This window comes from Pan troglodytes, chromosome 21 (genome assembly GCF_028858775.2).
Source record: "Pan troglodytes isolate AG18354 chromosome 21, NHGRI_mPanTro3-v2.0_pri, whole genome shotgun sequence".
In the NCBI taxonomy this organism is placed as follows: domain Eukaryota; kingdom Metazoa; phylum Chordata; class Mammalia; order Primates; family Hominidae; genus Pan; species Pan troglodytes.
The window spans coordinates 69,274,890-69,297,115 of record NC_072419.2 but is presented as its reverse complement, the minus strand read 5'-3'; the positions used below and the strand labels follow the sequence as shown (position 1 = coordinate 69,297,115).

Genomic DNA, 22,226 nt, shown 5'->3' with positions numbered 1-22,226 from the left:
CCCCGGCAGCCCCCACTCCATGCACGAGAACAGCCTCCCTGTCAGCTTCTTTGAAAGTTGAGAGTGTCTTTTGTATTGCAAAGGCCAAAGGGCCAAGCAGGCCTTTAATTAAAATGCACGTCCTTTAATTAAAGGCCTCATAACACATGAAGGGCATCCACTGAATTACGATGTGTGACATAGTCATTACCCTGCTGTTAATTACTAATTAATGAAGCTATTTCAATTAATAGCTTCCCCACCGTCGCTCCCCCTCGGACAGGCCCCCTGCTGGGCACGTCGGAACACAGACCTCGGCTCCGCGCCAGCAGCCGGCGACGCTGAATATTCATGCCTCGACTTCCACGCTTTACAATTAAACACAATAAAGTAAATTCCCGTCAAAAGTATATTCCAACCGCTGCCCATCTTTCCTTCTGACCGACTTGGCAGGACCCAGGGGAGGGGAGATGCCGGGCAGCCCGGCGGCACCCACTGCTGACAGGCAGAACGCAGCTTGGAGGGCTCCTGAGAGGTGCTCCCACTAGGGCATCCCCCAGGCATTGTCCCAGCTCGAGTGTCCCCATCCAGGGGAATGGATGTCCAGGGTCCCCAAGGGGGCAAGCAGAGACCTCCAGGTATTGCGGTCCCACAGATGAAGGACAATGGCCCAGAAATAGGGAGACAGCCCGCCCAGAGTGGGGGAGGGGTTATTAACATACTAATGATGGCTATTAAGCGGCCATTAAAGATTCTGATTTAAAGAAATGACAGAAAGACTGGGCGCGGTGGCTCACGCCTGTAATCCCAGCACTTTGGGAGGCCGAGGTGGGTGGATCACAAGGTCAGGAGATGGAGACCATCCTGGCCAACATGGTGAAACCCCGTCTCTACTAAAAATACAAAAAATTAGCCAGGCATGGTGGCGGGTGCCTGTAGTCCCAGCTACTCGGGAGGCTGAGGCAGGAGAATGGCAGGAACCAGAGAGGTGGAGTTTGCAGTGAGCCGAGATCGCACCGCTGCACTCCAGCCCGGGCGACAGAGTGAGACTCCATCTCAAAAAAAAAAAAAGAAAAGAAAAGAAATGACAGATAAGTGCCTCTTACAGTGACCAGGAGGGGAGGTGAGTAGGAGAGCCCTGGGGAGGCTGGCGTGGGGCGGTCCGGGCCTGGGGACAGGACCTGGGGGTCAGGGAGCTCGGGCAGGCACAGCCCCAGCCCTGGAGGGACATGCGGGGGGTGGGGCGGGAGGACTCAGGGCAGTGGGCTTGGGGAGAAGCCAGGAAGTGACCAGGATGGGGCCTCTAGGGCTTGTGGGCTGCGAGGCTGGCAGGGGCAGCCACGGCTCGACTGCAGCGTGCCGGGAAACTGGTTCTCCCCTCCACAGGCCTCTGTGTTTCCCAGCTTCTCCGGACCGGTCATCACAATAGTAAATATTTCCAACAGGACTCCCCGTCACAGGGACTCGAAATCTTCATGCAAAGTCCCGTGGGAAAGAGCAAGCGTAGAGCTCGGTGGGCACTGCAGCGCCCAGACCACCAGAGCTGGCACCGCCCGCATGTGACCCCGCCCCAGCCCGTGTTCCTGAGCCGGTGTCCTCAGTGATCCTGTGCCGGCAGCCCTGTGCCTCACCCAGCCTCCCCAAGCCCGCGGACCTGGAGCCGCTCCTTAGACGATGATTGTCCTGGATGGGGCCGGGACTGCAGCCCCCGCCACAGAACTCCTACCCGAGCCGTCTGTCCACACTGCAGCCCGGCCCTGCCCTGCTGGGCCCTGTGGTCTTTGAGGGGAAGGGCATGGGGGCGTGCTGGACCATGGGGAGGGGCGGCGAGGAGAGCCTGGAGCTCTGCCCTGGGCCAGGATTCTGCCCCTTGTCCTTTAAGGGGGAGGCAGGACACGCTACGCACCCGGGGGAAGGACGTGCCGTGGTGACCCAGGCTGGGGACGGAGCGGATGGTGAAAGGGTTCTTGCCCTCCGTGCATCAGGCCCCTGAGGCACACCCACCAGTCCTGAGAAGATCCGGTGCCCACGCCCGGCCCCCTCCCCCGCGTCCCACTCCTGGGCCTCACACTCTCCCTCCTCCCACCCCAAACTGGACGTCACTTTGCCCCCTGCCATCCCCCACGCTGTTCCTCCACCTCGTAGGTCTCCCTCGCAACCCGTTCCCTTCTCTCACAGCAGAGCGGCCGGCTCCTCCCCCACGCTGAGTCCCAAGCAGGAGACAGCTTTGCTGGGAGCTCAGAGAGCCGGCACAGCCCTGTCCGACGGCACCCTCTGTCGGCCCGACAGCGAATGACCGCCACGGCCAGGTCCTGAGGTTGTGTGCACACTCAGACATGAACACACAGACGTGCATATTCACACGCACATGCACATGCAACTCGCACACTCAGGCACATGCACACTCGGATGCGTGCACACACATGCATGCTCACCCACACTCAAACACAGGGTCACACAACTCATACACACACACACATTCTCCCACACACACTCAAACACAGGGTCACACAACTCAAATACAGACACACACGCTCCCACACACATTCAAACACAGGGTCACACAACTCATAAATACACACACAGACACACATGCTCCTGCACACACTCAAAGACAGGGTCACACAACTCATACACACACATTCTCACACACACTCAAACACAGGGTCACACAACTCAAATACACAGACACACACGCTCCCACACACATTCAAACACAGGGTCACACAACTCATAAATACACACACAGACACATGCTCCCACACACACTCAAACACAGGGTCACACAACTCATAAACACACAGACACTACACGCTCCCACACACTCAAACACAAGGTCATACAACTCATAAATACACACACAGACACACATGCTTCCACACACAAACACAGGGTCACACAACTCATACACACACAGACACACATTCTCCCACACACACTCAAACACAGGGTCACACAACTCAAATACACAGACACACACGCTCCTACACACATTCAAACACAGGGTCACACAACTCATACACACACAGACACACTCCTACACACATTCAAACACAGGGTCACACAACTCATAAATACACACACAGACACACATGCTCCCACACACACTCAAACACAGGGTCACACAAGTCATAAATAAACACACAGACACTACACGCTCCCACACACTCAAACACGAGGTCATACAACTCATAAATACACAGACACACATGCTTCCACACACAAACACAGGGCCACACAACTCATAAATACACACACACACCCGCTCCCACACACATTCAAACATAGGGTCACACAACTCATAAATACACAGACACACGCTCCCACACACACTCAAACACAGGGTCACACAACTCAGATACACAGACACACACACTCCTACACACATTCAAACACAGGGTCACACAACTCATAAATACACAGACACAGATGCTCCCACACACAGCCCCAGCTGGCCAGAGTCCCTGCTTCCAGGGCACGAGGGCGCTGATGAGAGGTGCCGTGGGCCCTGCCGCCTCCTCCTGGCTTTCGGCTGCCCGCAGGGCTCCAACCTAGCAGCAGAGTGGTTTGTTGTGGGGGTTCTGAAAATCCAGACCCAGAAATGGGAGCTCCTCGTGGGCCAGCATCAGGATCTGAGGTGGGGGGGGCTTTGGGAGCCGGGTCTGACGTGGCACTGACAGCACGTTCTGCCTTCTAGCAAGGTCCCAGGAGGGCGGGCACCGAGCTGGAGGAGCAGGAGCCTGTGTGCGGCTGGGAGTCTCCTGCCCGAGGCTGTCTCTGCTGGCCTGCATAGAGGCCCCCAGGCTCAGAATCCACCCAAGCAGGCCCTGCCACTCGCTACCTCCGCAAATGACCACGGCGCCTGGACGCTCCTCCCCAGCCTTCCCAGGCAGATTCCCTCTCATTCCCGCCCACGTTCCGGCCCCTCCACCCCAGCCGTGTCAGGACTGCCACCCAAGCCTGGGGCTGACCTGGCAGAGGCAGTCAGCAGCTATGGCCGAACAGCTCCTGGAAGAAGGAGCCAGCACACGGGCGAATGGACGAGCATGCTCTGCCATCAGCGCTCGCTCTGCGGCTGAGGAGCTCCATCCCGCGGTGCACCTTATTCCAGACTGGGGGGGCCAGGGGCTTGGGCTCCCACAGGTCCTGCACCACGATCCTGCAGAGCTGCCCCACGGGGTGCAGATGGCATCTGGGCCTGTCTGCAGCAGACAACAACATGCAGACCCCACCATCCCCTCTGCTGGAGCTGGAGAACAAGCAGACCACCCACGGTCTCCCTGACTCGGGTTCCAACATCCGCCTGAGGAAAGGCTGGGGAGGTGGCACCCAGAAGCTGCTGGGAGGGAAGGGGGTGGGCCTGCCTGCCGTGCCTGGGCCTGCGCCCCCACATCCCACATGACGGCCTCCCCGGCCCCCACTCTGCAAGGAAGTGACAGAAACTCCACAGAATCCAGAGGGCCTAGGAATGTCGGTCCTGCAGGACTGTGCAGCCCAAGGGGCGGCCGCACTGCCCACCTAGTCCTGTATCCCTTCTGGGTTCTCCACTCCAGTTCCCTGGGAAGGGCTGCCTCCTTGCTCTCAGAGATTTTACAGCTGGCTGTGGATTTTAGACGGTGCTGACTGGTTGGGCACCGTGGTTCATGCCTGTAATCCCAACACTCTGGGAAGCCATGGTGACAGATCACTTGAGCCCAGGAGTTCAAGGCCAGCCTGGGCAACACAGTGAGAGCTGGGCATGGTGGTGTGCACCTGTGGTTCCAGCTGCTCGGGAGGCTGAGGTGGGAGGATCGACTGGAGTCAGGGAAGTTGAGGCTGCAGTGATCTGTGATTGTGCCACTGCATTCCAGCCTAGGTGACGGAGAAAGACCCTGTCTCCAAGGAAAAAAAAAAAAGTAGGGCCGGGGCCGGGCGTGGTGGCTCATGCCTGCAATCCCACTACTTTGGGAGGCCGAGGCAGGTGGATCACCTGAGGTCGGGAGTTTGAGACCAGCCTGGCCAACATGGTGAAACCCCATCTCTACTAAAAATACAAAAATTAGCCGGGCGTGGTGGCAGCCACCTGTAATCCCAGCTACTTGGGAGGCTGAGGCAGAAGAATCGCTTGAACCCGAGAGGTGGAGGTTGCAGTGAGCCCAGATCAAGCCACTGCACTCCAGCCTGGGGGAGACAGCGAGCCTCTGTGTCCAAAAAATAAATAAAAATAAAAGGTGCTAATTGCACACTCATGTTCATAGGTCCATCAATGGGTGAACAGATACACAAAACATGGCTTATCCACACAATATTTTATTCAGCCTTAAAAATGAGAAAAATGCTGACACTTGCTACAAAACTGATAAAACCGAAGGACACTCTGCTGAGTGAAATAAGCCAGACGCAGGCAAACCCAGCGTACGTCCACTGGCACTGGTTCCAGAGCAGCCACACTTACAGTCGAGACACAAAGTGGAATGGGGTTGCCGGGGCTGGGGGAGAGCAACGGGGAGCTAGCCTTTAATGAGCACAGAGCTTCGGTTTGGGAAGATGAGAAAGTTCTGAAGGCGGAGGGTGGCGGTGGCTGCACAATGCGAATGTACCTAATGCCACAGAACCATGCACTTAAAAATGGCTAAAATGGTAAATTTTATGTTATGTAGATTTAGTGCAAGAAGAGGAGAGAGACAGCAATTCATTCACAACGCACAGGCCCCACCTCTGAACTCAGCCGCAGGTGGGCTTCCTGGGCTTGGCTTCCTGGCCTCCAGACAGCAACTGCCAGGCTTCTGAAAGCCCCTCCTGCCCCAAGACGCCCCAGCGGCGTCCAGCAGTCCAGCAGGGCCGTCCCGAAGCCTCTGTGGGGGTGATGCTCTAGGCTGTACCCATGGTGCCACAGGGTTGGGCTGACCGAAACTGGAGAGATTGTAGGGGAACATTTGTGCTCAAGTGCAAAACTCCACTTTGTCTTTCCACAGCACACCTGGGCTGTCTGACTCCATGGGGGCCCCACATCTTGGGAAAGCTGGGTGGACAGCTGACAGCAGGGTACATCGCTGTCATCTGTGGACACGCAGGACCCCTGGCGGCAAAGGAACCCCGAAACCCAGCCTGGCTCTGCTGGCATGCTCATTTCAACACTCCTGGCCTAGGAGTCCGTTCCTGGGATTCTCCTTTGACCTGATTCCAACGTGTCACTCGTTTCCTCATGAATTAGTTACAGAAAGTCTTTAACACGTGTTCATTCTTAAAAAACAAAGGTGTTAAATAAAGTAACAGTCTTCTTTTTGAATAGTTTAATAGTTATTATTTAAATAAGGCTTTGGCGTGCTTTTCCACATTTTTAGGTTTTTTTCTCTATGTGTACACCTTGCAAGATGTATCATTAACTCATGAAACCACCAGCTCCTCAGGCAACGAAAAGGGAGGTAGAAAGAATGCCAGAAAGGTGGGTCTGTGTGTTCTGGGGTGCGTGGGGCCCGCCCCCGAGGAAGGTGCCAACCATCCCTGGAGAGCAGAATCACCAGGCCTGGGAAAGCCATGCGGGTTCAAGAGCCTGTGCCATGGCCATGCTGGGCAGGGCCCAAGGGGTGCCCAGGCGTCTGCCCACTGAGAACACTGCTAGTGCGGAGGGATCCACAGGAGGGGAGAGCGGCGCCAGGGTCCCGGACACAGGCAAGGGTCTCTAGCCCGCCACCCACCCACTGCCCTGGGGGTCTCTGTCAGGCTGCTGGGACACACAGAGACTCTGAGGTCGTGTCTCGAGGGTGGCTACCTGGGGAGGCTGGGCAGAGTCTGGAGACATTTCTGGCTGTTGTCTGACTGGGAGCTGCTGGCTAGGGGTGGGTGGAGGCCAGGGATACCTTTAAGCATCCTACAGTGTGCAGGACAGCTCCCACCAAGGAGGACAGCCCGCCAGAGACACAGCAAAGTGGGCTGGGACTGGGGAGGCTGCAGCCTGGTGCCAGCCTCACATTGGCAGGCGGGCGCTGCGGGAGGCTTGCGGAGAACACGGCGACCGAGGGAGGTTTGGCGGGAACCACGGCACTGTGGGAGGCTTGGCGGGAACCACGCGGAACAGATCGTGGTGGGAATGAGGCTGCGCCTACTAACAATAACCCCACCCACCCTGACGGCCACACCAGCCTGTGAGGAGGACAGGGCCGAGCCCGCCGGCAGGTGGGGAAACTGAGGCCCAGAGAGCAGCGAGCCTGGTCTGGACCCAGGCCCACCCCACCCTCCCACCAGCTGGTGTGGACTCTTCTTAAGGAGCTTCAGGCTCCACAGTGGTTTGTGTTCCTCTCTGCTCGTGTGTCTGACATGGAGTGACCAAGTCCCACACACTGAGTCCCCTGTGTCCCGGGGCTGCTGGCGCCTGGGTCCTTGGAGAGGCTGTGGGGTTGGGAGCTAGAGGTCCTCATGGGTAGAGCTCAGGTCCACCCTCTGAGCCTGTCCAAACACCAGGAAGGTGCACAGCCCCAGGTTGCTGATGATGGCCACAAGGTTGAACAGGCAAGTCCAGGAGCCCGTGGTCTCGATCAAGTAGCCGCCTAGACACACACCCACGACACCTGCCCAAGAGAGGGCCAGGCGGGCTGAGTGCTCCCGGGCAGCCCAGGCCCCACACCCCACCCTGGTTCCCAAGGTAGTGCCAGGGGAAGGGCTGGGTGTCTAGCGCCTGATAGAAGCCCCCATGGTTCCCAGGGCTGAATTCAGTGTCCCAGCTGTGGGTCAGGCTCAGACTTGGAGGGTCTTGGAGGGGCAGAGATCTCACAGGCCATCCAGAAAATGGCCTGGTAACAAGTCCCCTTTGTCCCGCTGAAGGGGAAATGGGAGCCACAGGCCGGCCCAGGCGAGGCTGAGCTGAAGAAGGACCCCCATCATCCATGGCACTCAGCGGGGCCAGGCGGTGTCCCGGGGACCCTGGGCTACCAGGATGGGAACATATCTGTGAGTCAGGGCAGATGGCGACTCATGAGCCACCTGCCGTCAGCGAAGTCCAGTGGAACCTGGAAGGCAGCCACATCCTCCTCTCCTGGGCCTGCTCTGGGGTCTGTGCCCTCCTCTGACACCCGGACCCCCTCTGAAGGGAGGCACACCCCCACCCTGCAGCACCTCAGTGGGCTCAAACCCCACAGACAGGGGAACTCCTGGGCACAGAGGCCCGCCCCTCACCTGCCAAGGCCCCGGCTGTGTTGGCCACACCTGTGAACAGGCCAGAGCGAGAGAGAATATGGATGGTCAGCAAAAGCCCTCCGGGATCTCCCATGGCTCACCCGCCCGGAGGCCCAGGGAGGGGCAAAGCTGGGGTGGGCAAGGCCCTCACCAAACAGAAAGCCGGCGCAGGACGGGGCCAAGTCCTGGATGTTAACAGAAATGCCACTGTGGGGAGGAAAGAGGGTGGTGAGTGGCCCTGGCCACCACCGAGCTGGTGGCCCAGGGTTGTCACAGGGGAAGCGGGGAAGCAAGGTCTAGTGGAGCCACGGGAGGGGCTGGGAGACGCTCAGGCCTGCTCCCTGGCCAAAACACTGCAGCCCTGCACACCACGCCAACCCGAGCCCCAAGCACCCACTGGCCAGAGCACTGCAGCCCTGCACACCACGCCAACCCAAGCCCCAGCTGCCCGTCTTCATGGAGGACCCAGTGCAGGAAGCGACTCCTTAGGTAAAGTGCTGTGGGGAAAGCATGTGTGCACAAATCACGCGCACGTGCTGCTCACTGATGTGAATTGCTGGTTCCTAAAGAACTATTGGGTCTTCAATGCAGTCGCTGCCCAGCAGCTTGGGAAGGGGGTGAAGTGTGAGGAAGAGACTGAGAGAGGTGGACAGAGCTCCCTCTTCATGCGTGCAAGCCTCGGCTGTGCGGGCAGCACGGCGCTCTGGTGGATGGAGCGGTCGGCCCTCACCTGTGGTTGAAGGTCTGGAGGCCGATGGAGGCTGATGCAAAGACCACAGACTCACAGAAGCTGGAGGTGTGGCCCAGGCACAGAGCAAAGACGCTGGAGAGGCCAAGGCCCATGCCCTGCAGGAAAGCGCCACCGTGACGGGCAGGCACCCAGCCCGCCTGCAGCGGGGCCCTCTCCTGACTCAGCCGCCCGAAAGCCCCCCTGGGCGCACCGCACAACGGTCAGGTCGGCTGCGACCAAAAACCTCTCTCAGACCAGGACCCCTAGAGGAGAGCTGGGAGGAGCCTCCGCAAGAATCAGCCCCGCTCCAAGGGAGAGGCCCTATTCGACGTGGGCAAGCCCAGGCCTGGGCCCAGAGGGGCACAGGATGCTGACCCCAGCCTGCCCCCCAACAGCTGTCTAAACAGCCCCCTCTGGGCCCCAGTGCTGGACACATGGAGAGGCCTGGCATTTGCCTGGTCCCAGATATCAGGTGACTTGGGGACACAACCCTGAGTTCCTGGGAGACCCTGAACAAAGCAGGGATATCCAGAGAGAACGACCGGAATGATTCTCCTACCTGCATGAGCTTCCGCACCGTGATGGCTCTGTAACCTACAGGGGGAGGCCAAGGAAGGGGCTCCCGTTAGCCCTTTCGTGCTGACACCCCAGAGGGGGTCCCATCCCAAATGGCTGCAGAGGGGCAGCAGGGGAGGAAGAGGCTTGGGGCTCAAGACAGCTATCCCGTGCTGCAGGCAAAAACGTGTGCACACACGCATGTGTGGTGCAGCCGCGAGGCCGCACCTGCGCCTTTGGAAGGTTCCCAAGGCGTGGGTTTGGGCAGAAACACAGAACAGCCACACAGCAGTTACAGAGGCGGAAACAGGCGAGCGGCCCCACTTCCTCTGCTGCTCCAGATTTTCTAGCTTTTCCACAACGAGTGTGTATTCCTTTTGCAATTAGGAAAAACACGAACATTCTAAGAATAGGCACACATGTGTGGAGAGAGCATGTGGGCACGCGTGTGCATCCGCCTGTACGTGTCTGTGCAGCGGACACTGCACTAGGGGAAGAAACACGCAGCCCGCTCGGGGCTCATCCCAGCATGGGTCTGGAGCACATGGAACAAAGACAGAAGCTCTTCCAAAGGTTCAAGGATGCTTGTAACCTCTGACCCCTCCAGATGCCTTCCTGGAGGGTCAGGGGCTGCATCCAGCCCCCAGGGGTGAGCTCCACAGTCACCGTGAGACCAGACCCTCCACCACAGTCTAACCCCACCCTTTAAGGAGGAGGCCGAGCCTGAAAAGAAGTGCCCCTCTGTCCCAGCTCTCCGTGTGCTGAAGCTGCACCCCCAGGATGGGAGCATCCTGCCCCTCGAAAGCGAGGTGAACCAGGGTGTGGCTTCCAGCCCCAGTCCCCTCCCTAGGGCTCACCCTGATTGATGAGATGATCAGAGAGAAACCCGCTGAATAGACTGGCCGGAATTGCCACCAACCAAGGCACCACATTGAAGATCCAGCCCTGCAGGGGGGAGTGTGGCCTCAGAGGGGGCCAGGGCCGGCACCTGGCCATCTGGAAGAGGATATTCAGGCTGGACAGCGCCCCCGTGCCCACCACTGCCCAGGAAAGCTCTCCGGCAGGGCCAGCCCTGCTCCTGGGAATGTGCAGCTCTTGACCACCACCCGGCGGGGCAGCAAAGACAGCCTCAGAGAAGGAACCGTGCTGACCGCAGGTGACCCCTCTGTCCACATCCTGGCTTCTGCACCGGCCTCCTCAGGCTCTGAAGTCGGGTTCTGTGGGCCAGCAGGTCACGATGAGGGCGGGGAGGGCTGCAGCCGCAGCAGGAAGGCACCGAGCGCCCGCATCATTTCCAGCCTCAAACACAGAAACCTGCCCCGAGCATGGACGGGGTCCTCTCCAGAGGAAGAGCCTGGCAGTGCCAGGACCCTCAGAGTCCAGGAGGAGCCGAGGGTTCCACCATCTGCAGGCCAAGGACCCACAGTGCCTGGTGCAGCTCAAGCCTCGTGCCTTCTGGGCGCTCCTTCACCCTGCGGGAGCCCCCGACTCACCTTGGCGTCGGGGAAGGTCTCCTCGAAGAAGGTGGGCAGCCAGGAGAGGAGGATGAAGAAGGAGCAGGCTGCAGAGAGCTGGGAGACGACAGCTGCCCTGCGGGGCCCAATGGTGGACCGTGACTCTGGTGACGCACAAGCTGGCCGGGCCTGTGGGACCCACCCCGAGAGGCCTCCCCTGGGGGCCAGAGTCCCACTTCTCTGAGCCCTAGGCCCTGCTGGCTCAAGGGCTGTCAGGTCCAGCCAGGTTCACACCCCCATGGTCACCGGCCCTGCCGCTGCTCCAAGGGGCGGCACAGGTCCCAGCTCACCAGACAGCAGGCTTCCGGAAGAGCCGTCTCCAGGGGACTCTGCTGTGCCTGGACACCGGCCGGCTTTGGGCCAGGACACCCAAGGCCAGGATGAGATCTGAGGGAGCAACGGTTTCAAACTGATGGCTATCAGGGCGGGAGGCGCCACCCGTTGCCAAAGGATTGGGGATTTGGGGGTGGTTCCAGAGGGGTCAGCAGGCCTCGTCCATGCCTCAGGTTGCACATGGGCACCAGCCTCCCATGGCCTCCCCTACCAGACACCTAACAGGCAGCATCACCTTTGAGAACCGCGTTCTGAACGACCCTCCACACGGCCTCCTCCAGAGCCCCCTGGCCACCCAAAGACTCGGCTGCTCCTGCACCCTGCCTTGACCTGTGCCCAGCAGGTCTTCCTGGGTGTCTGCCTTAGCCCTAGATGGAACCTTCCAGATCGAATTGGGTGGCGGAGCCGCTGACAGCTCAGCACCCGAGCGCTTTTCCTCACTGGCGGATTCTTTGGGAGGTCAAAGCCATCGTCTCCAGGCTCCTGCTCCAGGCTGCTCAGCGGCTGCCACCAGGGGAGGAGGCACTGGGCAGCTGTGGGCGCCCGGGACTAGCCCGCCCGGCCTGCGTTACCTTTTTCACTCAGCAGGTACCTGTACACGTACCACACCCAAAGCAAGGTGAGGCCGCCGGAGAAATAGAAGATGCTCTGCCAGCCGTACCATTCCAGGAGCAGGGAGCCCACCGCCCCGGTCAGCAGCGTCCTGCAAAGACGGGGGAGTGTGGCCAGGCCCCTCAGCGGCACCCCTCGGGTAGGAGGGGCCTCTCAGAAACCCCACCCTGGTGCAGGCTGAGCCCCTGGAGAAGAGGGTGTTTTCATCGCCTCCAGAGGAGCAGCTCAGAAGCCACCGTCCTGGCCTGTTTTGTTAAGGACTTTGGGTACTCAGGGGAGACTCCGGACACACAGGGCTGGGGCGAACCTGGGACCAGCCACGCATGTGTCCCAGTCAGGCGGCTGCTGTGGAACTCACATTGTTTTTCACATCTTGCTTCTAGGCCTTCCAATTGGCCTACAATTTGTCATGTGGATCCTTTTCAACTAAAAACGGCACCGAGGAGGAGACGGTGATGAGCATACACTACAGTGAAGCTCCGCACGGTTTTTGTGCTTCAAACATCATTGAGGACAAAATTCAAAAAGACTTCTGGATGCAAAAATACCATGACGGCCAAATCCAACAACCCCCATCCCGTCCCCATGACTTCATTGTCCCAAATAGCCCCTCAGAGGCTCCCTTCTGGGTGCAACCTGGCTGGCGGCCCAGCCCCCATCTGCTGCTGAGGCCCCTCCACTGGCACCAGGGGGAATAGTTAACATCATGGCAAAAGGAGGAAGAGAGAGAGCCCCAAAGCGGGTCCTGGCATCCAGATGGGGCCTCCTTCCTCCCGCGGAGCCTCTGCGGGGTAGACACAGCTCCTGGGGTAGCAGGACTTGGCCTTGGGCACCAGGGAGGGCTGGGGTAGCACTCTCCCTGCCCAGCCCAGCCCACACTTGACCCTGTCTCTGCTCCCCACCTGGGTGCAGAAAAACCGGAGGACACTCAATGAAACCGGGTTTCGGAGAAGTGAGGATTCATTCTTTAGTATAAATATATCCCCTCCGGTTTATGTGAAATTCACATTCCTCTGGGCAGTCTGTTTTTATTTGATGAATCTGGTCACTCTAGGCCTGCCTGGGCCTGCTCCCGGCCCCACCTACAGGGGCCGCCTCCGCCCGTCTGAACCGCAGCAACAGTAACACGAGGGCCTGAGCCCAGCGATTGGGAAGCCCCGGTCAGCTCCTGCACCTATCCACCCTGCTACAACCATCGGGAAGGCCTCCCACCCCTGGCCTGGCCTCGATCCAGGCCGCCAGCATCGCTAGAGGGTCTGGAGCTGCCCAAGAAGCGGGCGCAGGGAGGGAGGACTGAGGGGCACGGGGTTGCCGCATCGTGGATGAGGACAAGCCGTCCTCCAGCCAGCTGATAGGCCCACCCTGAGGACAAGCCGCCCTCCAGCCAGCTGATAGGCCCACGCTGAGGACAAGCCGTCCTCCAGCCAGCTGATAGGCCCACCCTGAGGACAAGCCGCCCTCCAGCCAGCTGATAGGCCCACCCTGAGGACAAGCCGCCCTCCAGCCAGCTGATAGGCCCACCCTGAGGACAAGCCGTCCTCCAGCCAGCTGATAGGCCCACCCTGAGGACAAGCCGTCCTCCAGCCAGCTGATAGGCCCACCCTGAGGACAAGCCGCCCTCCAGCCAGCTGATAGGCCCACCCTGAGGACAAGCCGCCCTCCAGCCAGCTGATAGGCCCACCCTGAGGACAAGCCGTCCTCCAGCCAGCTGATAGGCCCACCCTGGCCCAGACGCTCTTGCGCTCACAGACTCTCCTGTCGAGGGTGGGGCCGGCCAAAGATGGTGGGGACGGCATCTGGCATCGTTAGCACAGATGAAAGAAAATGAGATGATGTGGCCACTCCTCCAACCCATGTCCCCAAGTCCCAGCCTCATCACCTGCCAGCCACTCCAGAAAGGCAGAAATATGCACAAAGCAAGCGCGGTGCCCGGGGCTGGTACCTGCAGAGCACAGCCTCGGGCTACAGAGCCCAAAAGGCGCCTGCAGGACCCACCTCACCATGGTGGCCCTGCAAGCCCATGTGGCCCATCCCCCACGCAGACCAGGGGCCACTCGGCAAGGGGCTCACCTGGTGGCCTCTCCTGGGCCCCGTCTTAGGCCAGGACTTACCCAAACTGGGAGCCGGCGCCCACGATGCTGTAGGTGAAGGCTCGCTCACTCTCCCGCACCTTCTGCGACAGCAGGCTGGTCAGGGCAGGGAAGTAAACCCCTGCAACAAGTGGAGGGAGGGTCTCTCAGGGTCCATCCAGGGAGGCTCCTCCCGGCCCATCTGCTCAGGTTTGGGCTGTGATTCCAGAGGACGTCCACCTGTCCCTCTAGCTCACCTCCCCACCCGAGGGACCAGCAGGGCAGGGCTTTTGGTGCCACTGAGGAAACAGACTCCTTTTGGGTGAGGCTCGCTCAGGGTCGTGCCACCCGCACGGCTGAGGGAAACACCCCTGCTTCCAAGCTAGCCCTCCCACCCCGCGAACACGCACACGCACATGTGCACACTCTCACCACCGGCCTCCAGCTGTGCTCTACAGAGTCCTCGCACCAACACACACACATGCGCCTGCACACGCACGTGTTCACCGGCACACTTCTTGGCAGTGCTGCACTGTGCTCACACTGACGCAGATACACGCATACGCATGAAGATGCACACCTGCGTGCACAGACACCTGCCGCATGCGTGCACAGACACATACTTCCCCCAGGAACGCTGCCCTTCCCTGTTTTATAAACTGAGCTTCCTCCCAGGATTTCTTTTGGACCAAGTGTTCTCAGCCGCTTTAGAAGTTTGGAAACCACCTTACCACCCCATGCAGCTCCTCCACATCCAGAGGGCTCTGAGCCTGACCTGGAGGGACTCTGCGAGGGGAGGCACCGCGGAGCCACGGTGACAACAGGAGCTTGTCCCCCAAACCCACGGGCCGTGTCTACAGGGCGCTGATGCTACCCTGCCGGGGGGCATCGTCAAACAGACGGCCACACACAGGAAGCGCCTACCTGGCCAGCGCCTGTAACTTTTAACCGCAGAGCGCTCACTCATAGGCTCACGGCTCAGAGGCAGGGCCCGTTCCCTCGCTCCCTCGAGGGAGGCTGGGGGCCGCCTGGCAGAGCTCCTGGGGCTCCCTCCAGAAGTCCGATGCTCCGCAGCAAGAGCCACAGGTCTTGGGACACCCGGCGTCTCTGCTCTGCCCGAAGACAGCGTGCACAAACACGGCAAAGCCAGCCGCAGGTGGTGCCCACCGTTACCACGCAGCCGCCATTGCTGCCCCCCAGACCCCCAGAGTAGGCTCGTGGGCACAGGATGACATTTGACATTGAGACGTGCCAGACTTTGAAGGTTTCTAGAAAACAGAATGTGCCTCAGGTGCCAAGAGTCATCGTAGCACAACAAGCTGGGCCCCGCAGAGGAAGCGCAGCTGGAGCTGGCAGCGAGCCTACGGGGTCTGGCTGCCTGCTGGGTCCCCAGAGCTGCCCACGAGGACAGCCGCCTGCCCCAGGGCCGAGGGTCTTCTCAGCGACACTTAGAGGCATTGGTCAGCCCAGTCCGAGGCAGCACCACTGTTTTCCTCACAGCTTCAGCCTTGGGACCCTCCTCCCTCACCCCGAAGACCCTCCAGTAAACAAAGATGAGGGCCCCCACCCCCCGCCAGGCCTGTCCTCCCCTCCAGGTGGTTGCCGATTCGTTCATTCCTCCCCTCCTCCTCCAGCTCCTGCAGTGGGGCCTGGGCAGTGCCTGGGGAGGCGGTGATGCTGGAGGGGCTGGCTCTGGGATGGGGCCTCACAGTAAACACACAATCCTAAGTCCTCAGTTGCACTCGCTGCACCCTCTTCTGAGGGTGGGCCATGCACGGGGCCCTTGTTCTCATGTGACACCCCGTGACCATGAAAGTGGCCTCTCTCCTGGGCAGACCCCCTTCCTCTGTTATGGAGACAGTCCCAGGCAGCACCTTCCAGGCCATAACGTTGGGGAGTGAGGGTGTGGAGAGGGAGGAGAATGAGGCCTCGGAGTGAACTCCCCAGAGTCTCTGGACTTGGAGGAGAGGGAGGGCAGAGGTTCTAGGGGAGCCATGGCCAGCGCTCTGAACCTGATGCCGGCTCAGGAAGGTAGAGGGAGTCCTGAGTGGGGGGTCTGGATGGCCCAGGACACTGGGGGAGGAGTGGCCCAGGCTGGGAACTGCTGATGGGTGGGGTGGCCAGGCAGGCTGGGTTGGGGCCAGCAGGCCCCTGCAGGCTGGAGGCCTGGCTGTTTCTCCAGGGGACCCCAGCCAAGTAGGGGCCCCTCAAAGCCCCCTTGGCCCCCCCACCCACCTTGTTCTCCTGACAGTTAAGGCGCTCCAAGGCCCTAGTATCGGAGGCATCATCAGCATACGTGTGACCAAAATGCACAAAACCCAGAGTCCCACAACGGGTCCCTTGCAGCTGGAATCCGCCACTGAACTAAGGCGTTTGGTGACAAAATTCAGGGGCAGGGGCAATTTCACTACACAGGTGCCCCCTGTGATCCTGTGTATCACTGCAGAGTGTGCACCTACAGAAGGCACATGCATGGCCACACGTACACCCTCATACGGGCACGCTTACGCACGTACACACGCATATGGGCACGCATATGCACATACACATGGATATGGGCACGCACACACACATACACACGCATACAGGCATGCACACGCATGCATACCACCTGCACGCACAAGTGCATGCTCACACGTATGCATGCACACATACATACACACACGCACAAGCACAAACATACATGCACACTGCTTGCATACACTTGTCTGCAGGGACATATGCACTTGCACACGCACACACACACAGGTGCACGCATGCACGCGGGCATGCCCATACACACACTTGCACACGCACACACACAGGTGTATGCATGCACGCGGGCATGCCCATACACACACACTTGTACACCACCTGCATGCAAGCGTGCACCTGCACACACATCCGTGCACACTCCCCTTGTCTCCCCACCTGGTGCCAGAGAGCGTGAGGGAGCCGCCTGAGCTCCCCTTACCTTGGAGCAAGCCCATGAGGATGCGTGAGAAGGTCATGAAGGCCAGGTGGGCACTGCTCAGGTGGGCGAGCAGTGGGGTGACGGCCGTGATGGAGCCCCAGGCAGAGGCTGACAGCAGGATGACCTTCTCACCCCCAATCCTGGAGGGAAGACAGAGGGAGGTGAGGATGTGGCTGTGCAGGACCAAGGGGCACCACCCTGACTCAGGGCAGCCCTTGAGTGGGTGCTCAGAGCTGGGCCTGGCCTGTCTGCCTCTACAGGGCCTGCTCATGACCCCAGAGCTGCCTCGTGAGGAGACCAGGTACTCCAGGGGAGCGGCCTGCCTCCTCTGCCTGCAGGGCCCTGGGGCCTTGCCAAGCCTGGCCTCTCTCCTCCCAGCTCCCATCTTCCTCTTGGGGGGGTCTTCTGCCCAGATTTATCCACCAAGCTCCTTCCCCAGGAGTCGCATCCTCTGTGTCCACCAAGCTCCTTCCCCAGGAGTCGCATCCTCTGCGCGCAGCAGCACAGCCAGCCCACTCGCCCCTGGAGGCCCCAGTGGGGCGGCCCCCACCAGCCTGGAGATGGGGAAGATGGGCACTTACCGATCCCCGAGGTGGCCGCCCACAACCTGTGTCAGGCAGTAGCCCCAGAAGAAGCTGCTGAGCACGATGCCGGCCTCCTTCTTGTTCCAGCCGAAGTCCTGGCTCATGGAGACGGTGCAGATGGGCATGCTGGAGCGGGCGCAGTACAGAAGGCACGTGCCCAGCAGCAGCGTCCCCGTCCATGCCTGGCACTCGGGCCTGCGGGACAGGAGATGGTCAGGCCCTGGGGAGGCCCCATGGCCCTGCTGCTTCGAGTTCGTCACTCAGAGACCTCCCTCAGGGCTGGGGGACATGGACTGTGAATGGGGACAGCTTTGATGGAGGGCAACTTGGCAAGCATTCAAACACCTAATCGCACCTATCTGCTGACCCCTGGGAGAACACAGGCAGCCAGAAATGAGGCACAGTGGTTCCTGGGAGCAACTGAGTGGCCAGCACTCGGGCAGGTCACAGCAACGACTCATCCCCACAAAAGTTGCCTGGGCCGGGCCCTGCTTGTTTCCCTCAAAGAGAACAGGGGAGAGGGTGACCAGGAGATGGATGGCAGAGGAGTCGGACACTGGAGAGTCTCACCCCACCCTTCCCAAAAGGTCCTGTCTGCCCCTGCGGGGAGCTGGCTGCACCCCGGGGGTGTGCTCCCAAGAACCTGCCACAGATGAGTGAGTGGATGACGGTGTGCTGTGGACAGAGGGGCAGGTATCCGGCCTTCTTGGCACTCTCTGCAAGTCTGCACCTAGACGCTTCCCACGGGAGAAAAGACCACCAAGTCGGGCACTGACCATGCCTGAGGTCACAGAGCCAGCCCTGCCAGCTCACACTCCCAATCCTGGTGAGGGAGGCCCGGCAAGATCTCAGAGGCAAGAAAAGGTCGCTCCAGCAGCCCAGAGCTGCGTCCTCTGACACCTCCTGCTCTGCCAGAGGCTATCCTGGCTCCAGCCCCTCCCCACAGCAGGGCCAACCATTAACCCCTGGAGTTTGGAGAAAGTTGTGTGGGAGGAAGTGCTGTCTGTCCTGGAACTTGGCAGTGAGTTTGGTTTCGCCAGCGTCATTTGCAGCCAGGTTCCACTCTGGGGACAACTGGCTTGCCCCATATCTGGCTGCTCCCTGGGTTACCACAGAAGGACACAGTCCTCACTGCCAGCCTGCCTAACCCAGTATAGCCCTGGCCTCCACGCCCTGTCCTGGTGTGGTTGATACCGGCAGCCCTGTTGTTTACCTAGCCCCAGGCTCTCTGTAAACAGTTTTCATTGACTTAACACACGAGGCTTGCAGAAGGGACATGGGGGCCCCCACCCTTAACTTTCCACTAAAAGCCACACAGTCCAAAGGTGCCTTTAAAAAGGAGCTTTAGAGCCAGGTACGGTGGCTTATGCCTATAATCCTAGCACTTTAGGAGGCCGAGGTGGGCAGATCACTTGAGCCGAAGAGTTCAAGAGCAGCCTGGGAAACATGGGGACATCCTCAGCTCTACAAAAAAAAAAAAAAAAAACTTTAAAAATTAGCCAGGGCCGGGCATGGTGGCTCATGCCTGTAATCCCAGCACTTGGGGAGGCCGAGGCGGGAGGATCACAAGGTCAGGAGTTCGAGACCAGCCTCGCCCACATGGTGAAACCCCATCTCTACTAAAAATGTAAAAATTAGCCAGGCGTAGTGGCGGGTGCCTGTAATCCCAGCTACTTGGGAGGCTGAGGCAGGAGAATCGCTTGAACCTGGGAGGCAGAGGTTGCAGTGAACCGAGATCAAACTACTGAATTCCAGCCTGGGCGACAGAGTGAGACTCCATCTAGTGAGACTCCATCTCAAAAAAAAAAAAAAAGAAAAAAAAACCAACAATTAGCTGAGTGTGGTGGTGTGCACCTGTGGTCCCAGCTGGGAGGCTGAAGTAGGAGGATCGCCTGAGCCCAGGAGGTCGAGGTTGCAGTGAGCCGAGATTGCACCACTGCACTCTAGCCTGGGCAAGAGAGAGAGACTCTGTCTTGAAAAAGAAAGCGGGGGAGGTGGGGGACCTGTGTCCAGGTGGCACCTGCCCCGCACTGCCTGGCCGCTAGCTAGAAACAGCAGAAAGCTCAGTTGCACTGATCCTCACCCCCATCGCGGCCAGCACAGGACTGAGAACACAGAGCCACTCCCGGGCCTCCTTGGAAGGAGGAAGTCAAGAACAGCCCTTTCAGGCAAGCAATCTGCCCTACGTGGCAGGCGGCAGCCACAGCCCCTTCTCTGAGCTGGGCAGGTGGTGCTGGCCAGGTGGGCACAGGGGCACCCTCCACAGCTGCTGGGGAGACAAGGATGTCAGGCTGGAGAGGATGGCCCAGACAGTCGGCTACCTGAGGGCTGACTAGGACCCCAGGCTGGGAATCCTCCATCCTGCTGGGGGCGCGGGGGACGGGGGGTGTGCCAAGAACCGGAAAGCTTTGGGCAGCTTGAACAGCTTCCTCCCACCACTCTGCACTCCCTGAGCCCAGCAGCCTGCTTCCTGTGAACTTTCTAGAGCAAACGGCCCCTGTGCAGAAGCAGCATCCACGGCTGAGCAAACAGGTGGTCACATGGCCCCTCCATTCAGAAAAGGGAACTGTCCGGGGCCAGGCCAGGAGAGCAGCAAACCGGAGAGTGTGGGTGCCGCCCTCCAGCTCTGTTCTCGCCTGGCCCAGCCTTCGTGATGTGGCTGCAGGAGGGAGGGCTAGGAAAAGGCGTGCATGTGGCAGCCCTGACCCACAGGCCCCTCCAGAATCCTTGGCGCTGCCCAATAAGGGCCTGCAAAGGAAGTTGTAAGAGCTGTGGCAAGGGCTCCTTTTTAAACATCGAGCCTGGGAGGGACGTAGTGAAGGCGGAGCCACTCAAACCCAGCCGCCAGTGAGGAGGCCCTGAAGCCCTGGGGAGCTGGCCCTGCCCGGCAGGCCTGGATGAACGTGGGTGGGGGAAGAGGAAGAGAGCAAGGGGCAGGGCCCACTGAGGGCAGCCCTCCCCTCTAATTGGCGCCTGACAGGGCTGTGATCTGGACTGCCAGCTTTTCCCATGCAGCCAGCGCTCCCTTCATCTGGGTGCCAACATCCGATGGTGGCACTGCCCCTTTGGGCCTTCCTGCAACTCTTCCCAGCACTTCTAGGGTCCTCAGCCCTCATACAGCTGGGAACTGGTGGGGCCAGAAGGTGCCATTACCTTGCCATGGTCAGGGTAGGTACCCTGGGGACTCAGTGCAGGCAGGAGACTGCTCTGGAACCCACAGGGCCTGAGTCTAGGCCCAGGGTCCAGCCACTTAAGGCCTCAGCCCAAGACCCAGAGCCCAGGGGTTCAGCAGTGTGGGGGCTGCTCTCAGGAGCTCCCTGGCAGAGGCCCTCCCCAGCTGACCAATGGCCCGCGGTCACCATCTCGCCCGGTTTCTGAGGCGTCACCTGCCCGGGGAGCCTCCTACAGGCAGCAGTGCTGGTGGCCAGGCGACCTGCCCAGGCCCTGCTTCTCCCCACCACCAAATGCTCTGAGAGCTGAAGCCAGCGGGGAGCTCGTCCTCAGCACACAGCTGGCACGTGGTGGCAGGACCCCCCTGCCACCCCCGTCTAGCTGCAGGCTCCAGCCCGTGCCCCCTACCTGGCCTCCTGACTGTCCTGGCGCCTGCTTGTCAGGGTCATGCATACACAGGGTGGTTCCACCTGGCGGGGGGTATGCCTCCTGACAGTCCAGGACAATGCCCCTGGCCTGGGGAACATAGCCCTGCCTGGAAGAGCCCCAGGAACACTGGCTGGGATAGGGCACTTGCCAGGTCCGGTCCTGGAATCTCATGGCAGGGAGGAAGGACAGGGCACTCACTTCCTTCCACCTCCCACAAGGAACACAGGGGGCCCCACAGCCAGAGGAGCCCGCCCAGCTCAGCCCTCCCCACCTAGCATCGTCCCACGTGGCAGTATCTCAGCTCCCTCCCCACAGCCCCATCACGACCGCTCCCACCCCGCCTCCCCTCACCCCCGCCACACCTGGACCACTGGGTGTCCCCGGCCATGTCCCTGCGGGCCTCGTCTGGGGATGGCTGCATCGGGCTTGGGGTGCTCGGACGGCGTGGGCACAGCTGTGTCCCGGGGCTGCCTCCCAGCCCAGGCTGACCCACCCGGGCAGCACCGCCCAAGTCCACGTGTCAGTCCCAGCATGCTTCCGTCTGGTTCTCTCAGGACTTGTCGCCCCCAGACGGCCACCAGGGCGGGCAGGCGGGGCAGGGCGGGGCATACCACTCGGGTGCCCGCCCCACCCTGCTGACGTCCGTCCCTGCTGCCCCATAGGAGCGGGGCCGACGGTCGCGCTGGCTGGGTCGCCCTGACTGTCCGACGCGCCCTGGCTCAGCCCCAGCTGAGGTTAGTGTGGGGGCAGAGGGGGATTCCCAGCAGCAGGCCGGTCAGACTGGGGCTTCAGAGAAGGGCCCTGGTGGTAAGCCTGGTCCAAGAGGTGCCAGCCCATCCCTTGGACACGACACGGAGCCATGGGGCCGTCTGTCCTCTGTCTATAAAATGGGGAATGATGGCAGTCCCTGCCTTACCGATCAAATAAAATCAGGGATAAAGTCTCAATCAAGTGCAAAGAGAGTAAAAGTACAGGGTCACTGATTTTTAAAATGGATCTTTCGGGGCAGGGATGGGTCCACTCCTGAGCCCTTGGACCAAGCCTGGGAGAGCTGGACAAATCCAGCGCTGGCCCATGTCTTCTCAGCAGATGCCTGTGAAGGTTGTCATTGGCCCCTGGGTTCCTGGACAAAAGGTGTCCTGAGGA

At 60.2% G+C, this 22,226-nt stretch overlaps 1 protein-coding gene across 11 annotated transcripts; it reads right to left on the bottom strand.

Annotated features, from left to right (window-relative positions):
• Positions 1 to 6,239: 6,239 nt before the first annotated feature.
• Positions 6,240 to 21,786, bottom strand: SLC17A9 (solute carrier family 17 member 9). Of its 11 annotated transcripts, none has more exons than XR_010154160.1 (14): positions 21,060 to 21,327; positions 17,478 to 17,675; positions 16,897 to 17,036; positions 13,986 to 14,085; positions 11,835 to 11,965; positions 11,220 to 11,316; positions 10,909 to 11,005; positions 10,567 to 10,632; positions 10,273 to 10,411; positions 9,420 to 9,454; positions 8,675 to 8,976; positions 8,282 to 8,337; positions 8,131 to 8,160; positions 6,240 to 7,526 (listed from the first exon to the last, which is right to left on the bottom strand). XR_010154160.1 is itself a non-coding variant. In XM_024352150.3 (14 exons), exons 1-14 carry the CDS (start codon positions 21,499 to 21,501, stop codon positions 7,363 to 7,365), a joined length of 1,428 nt encoding a protein of 475 aa, XP_024207918.2. In that variant the 5' UTR covers positions 21,502 to 21,696; the 3' UTR covers positions 6,240 to 7,362. The 11 variants fall into 11 exon arrangements, 8 of the variants coding, with proteins under 8 accessions (XP_024207918.2, XP_024207917.2, XP_024207919.2 ...); XM_024352150.3 differs by lacking the exon at positions 21,060 to 21,327 and adding an exon at positions 21,443 to 21,696 and having other exon boundaries at positions 8,861 to 8,976; XM_024352149.3 differs by having other exon boundaries at positions 8,861 to 8,976.
• Between the last annotated feature and the right edge of the window lie 440 nt (positions 21,787 to 22,226).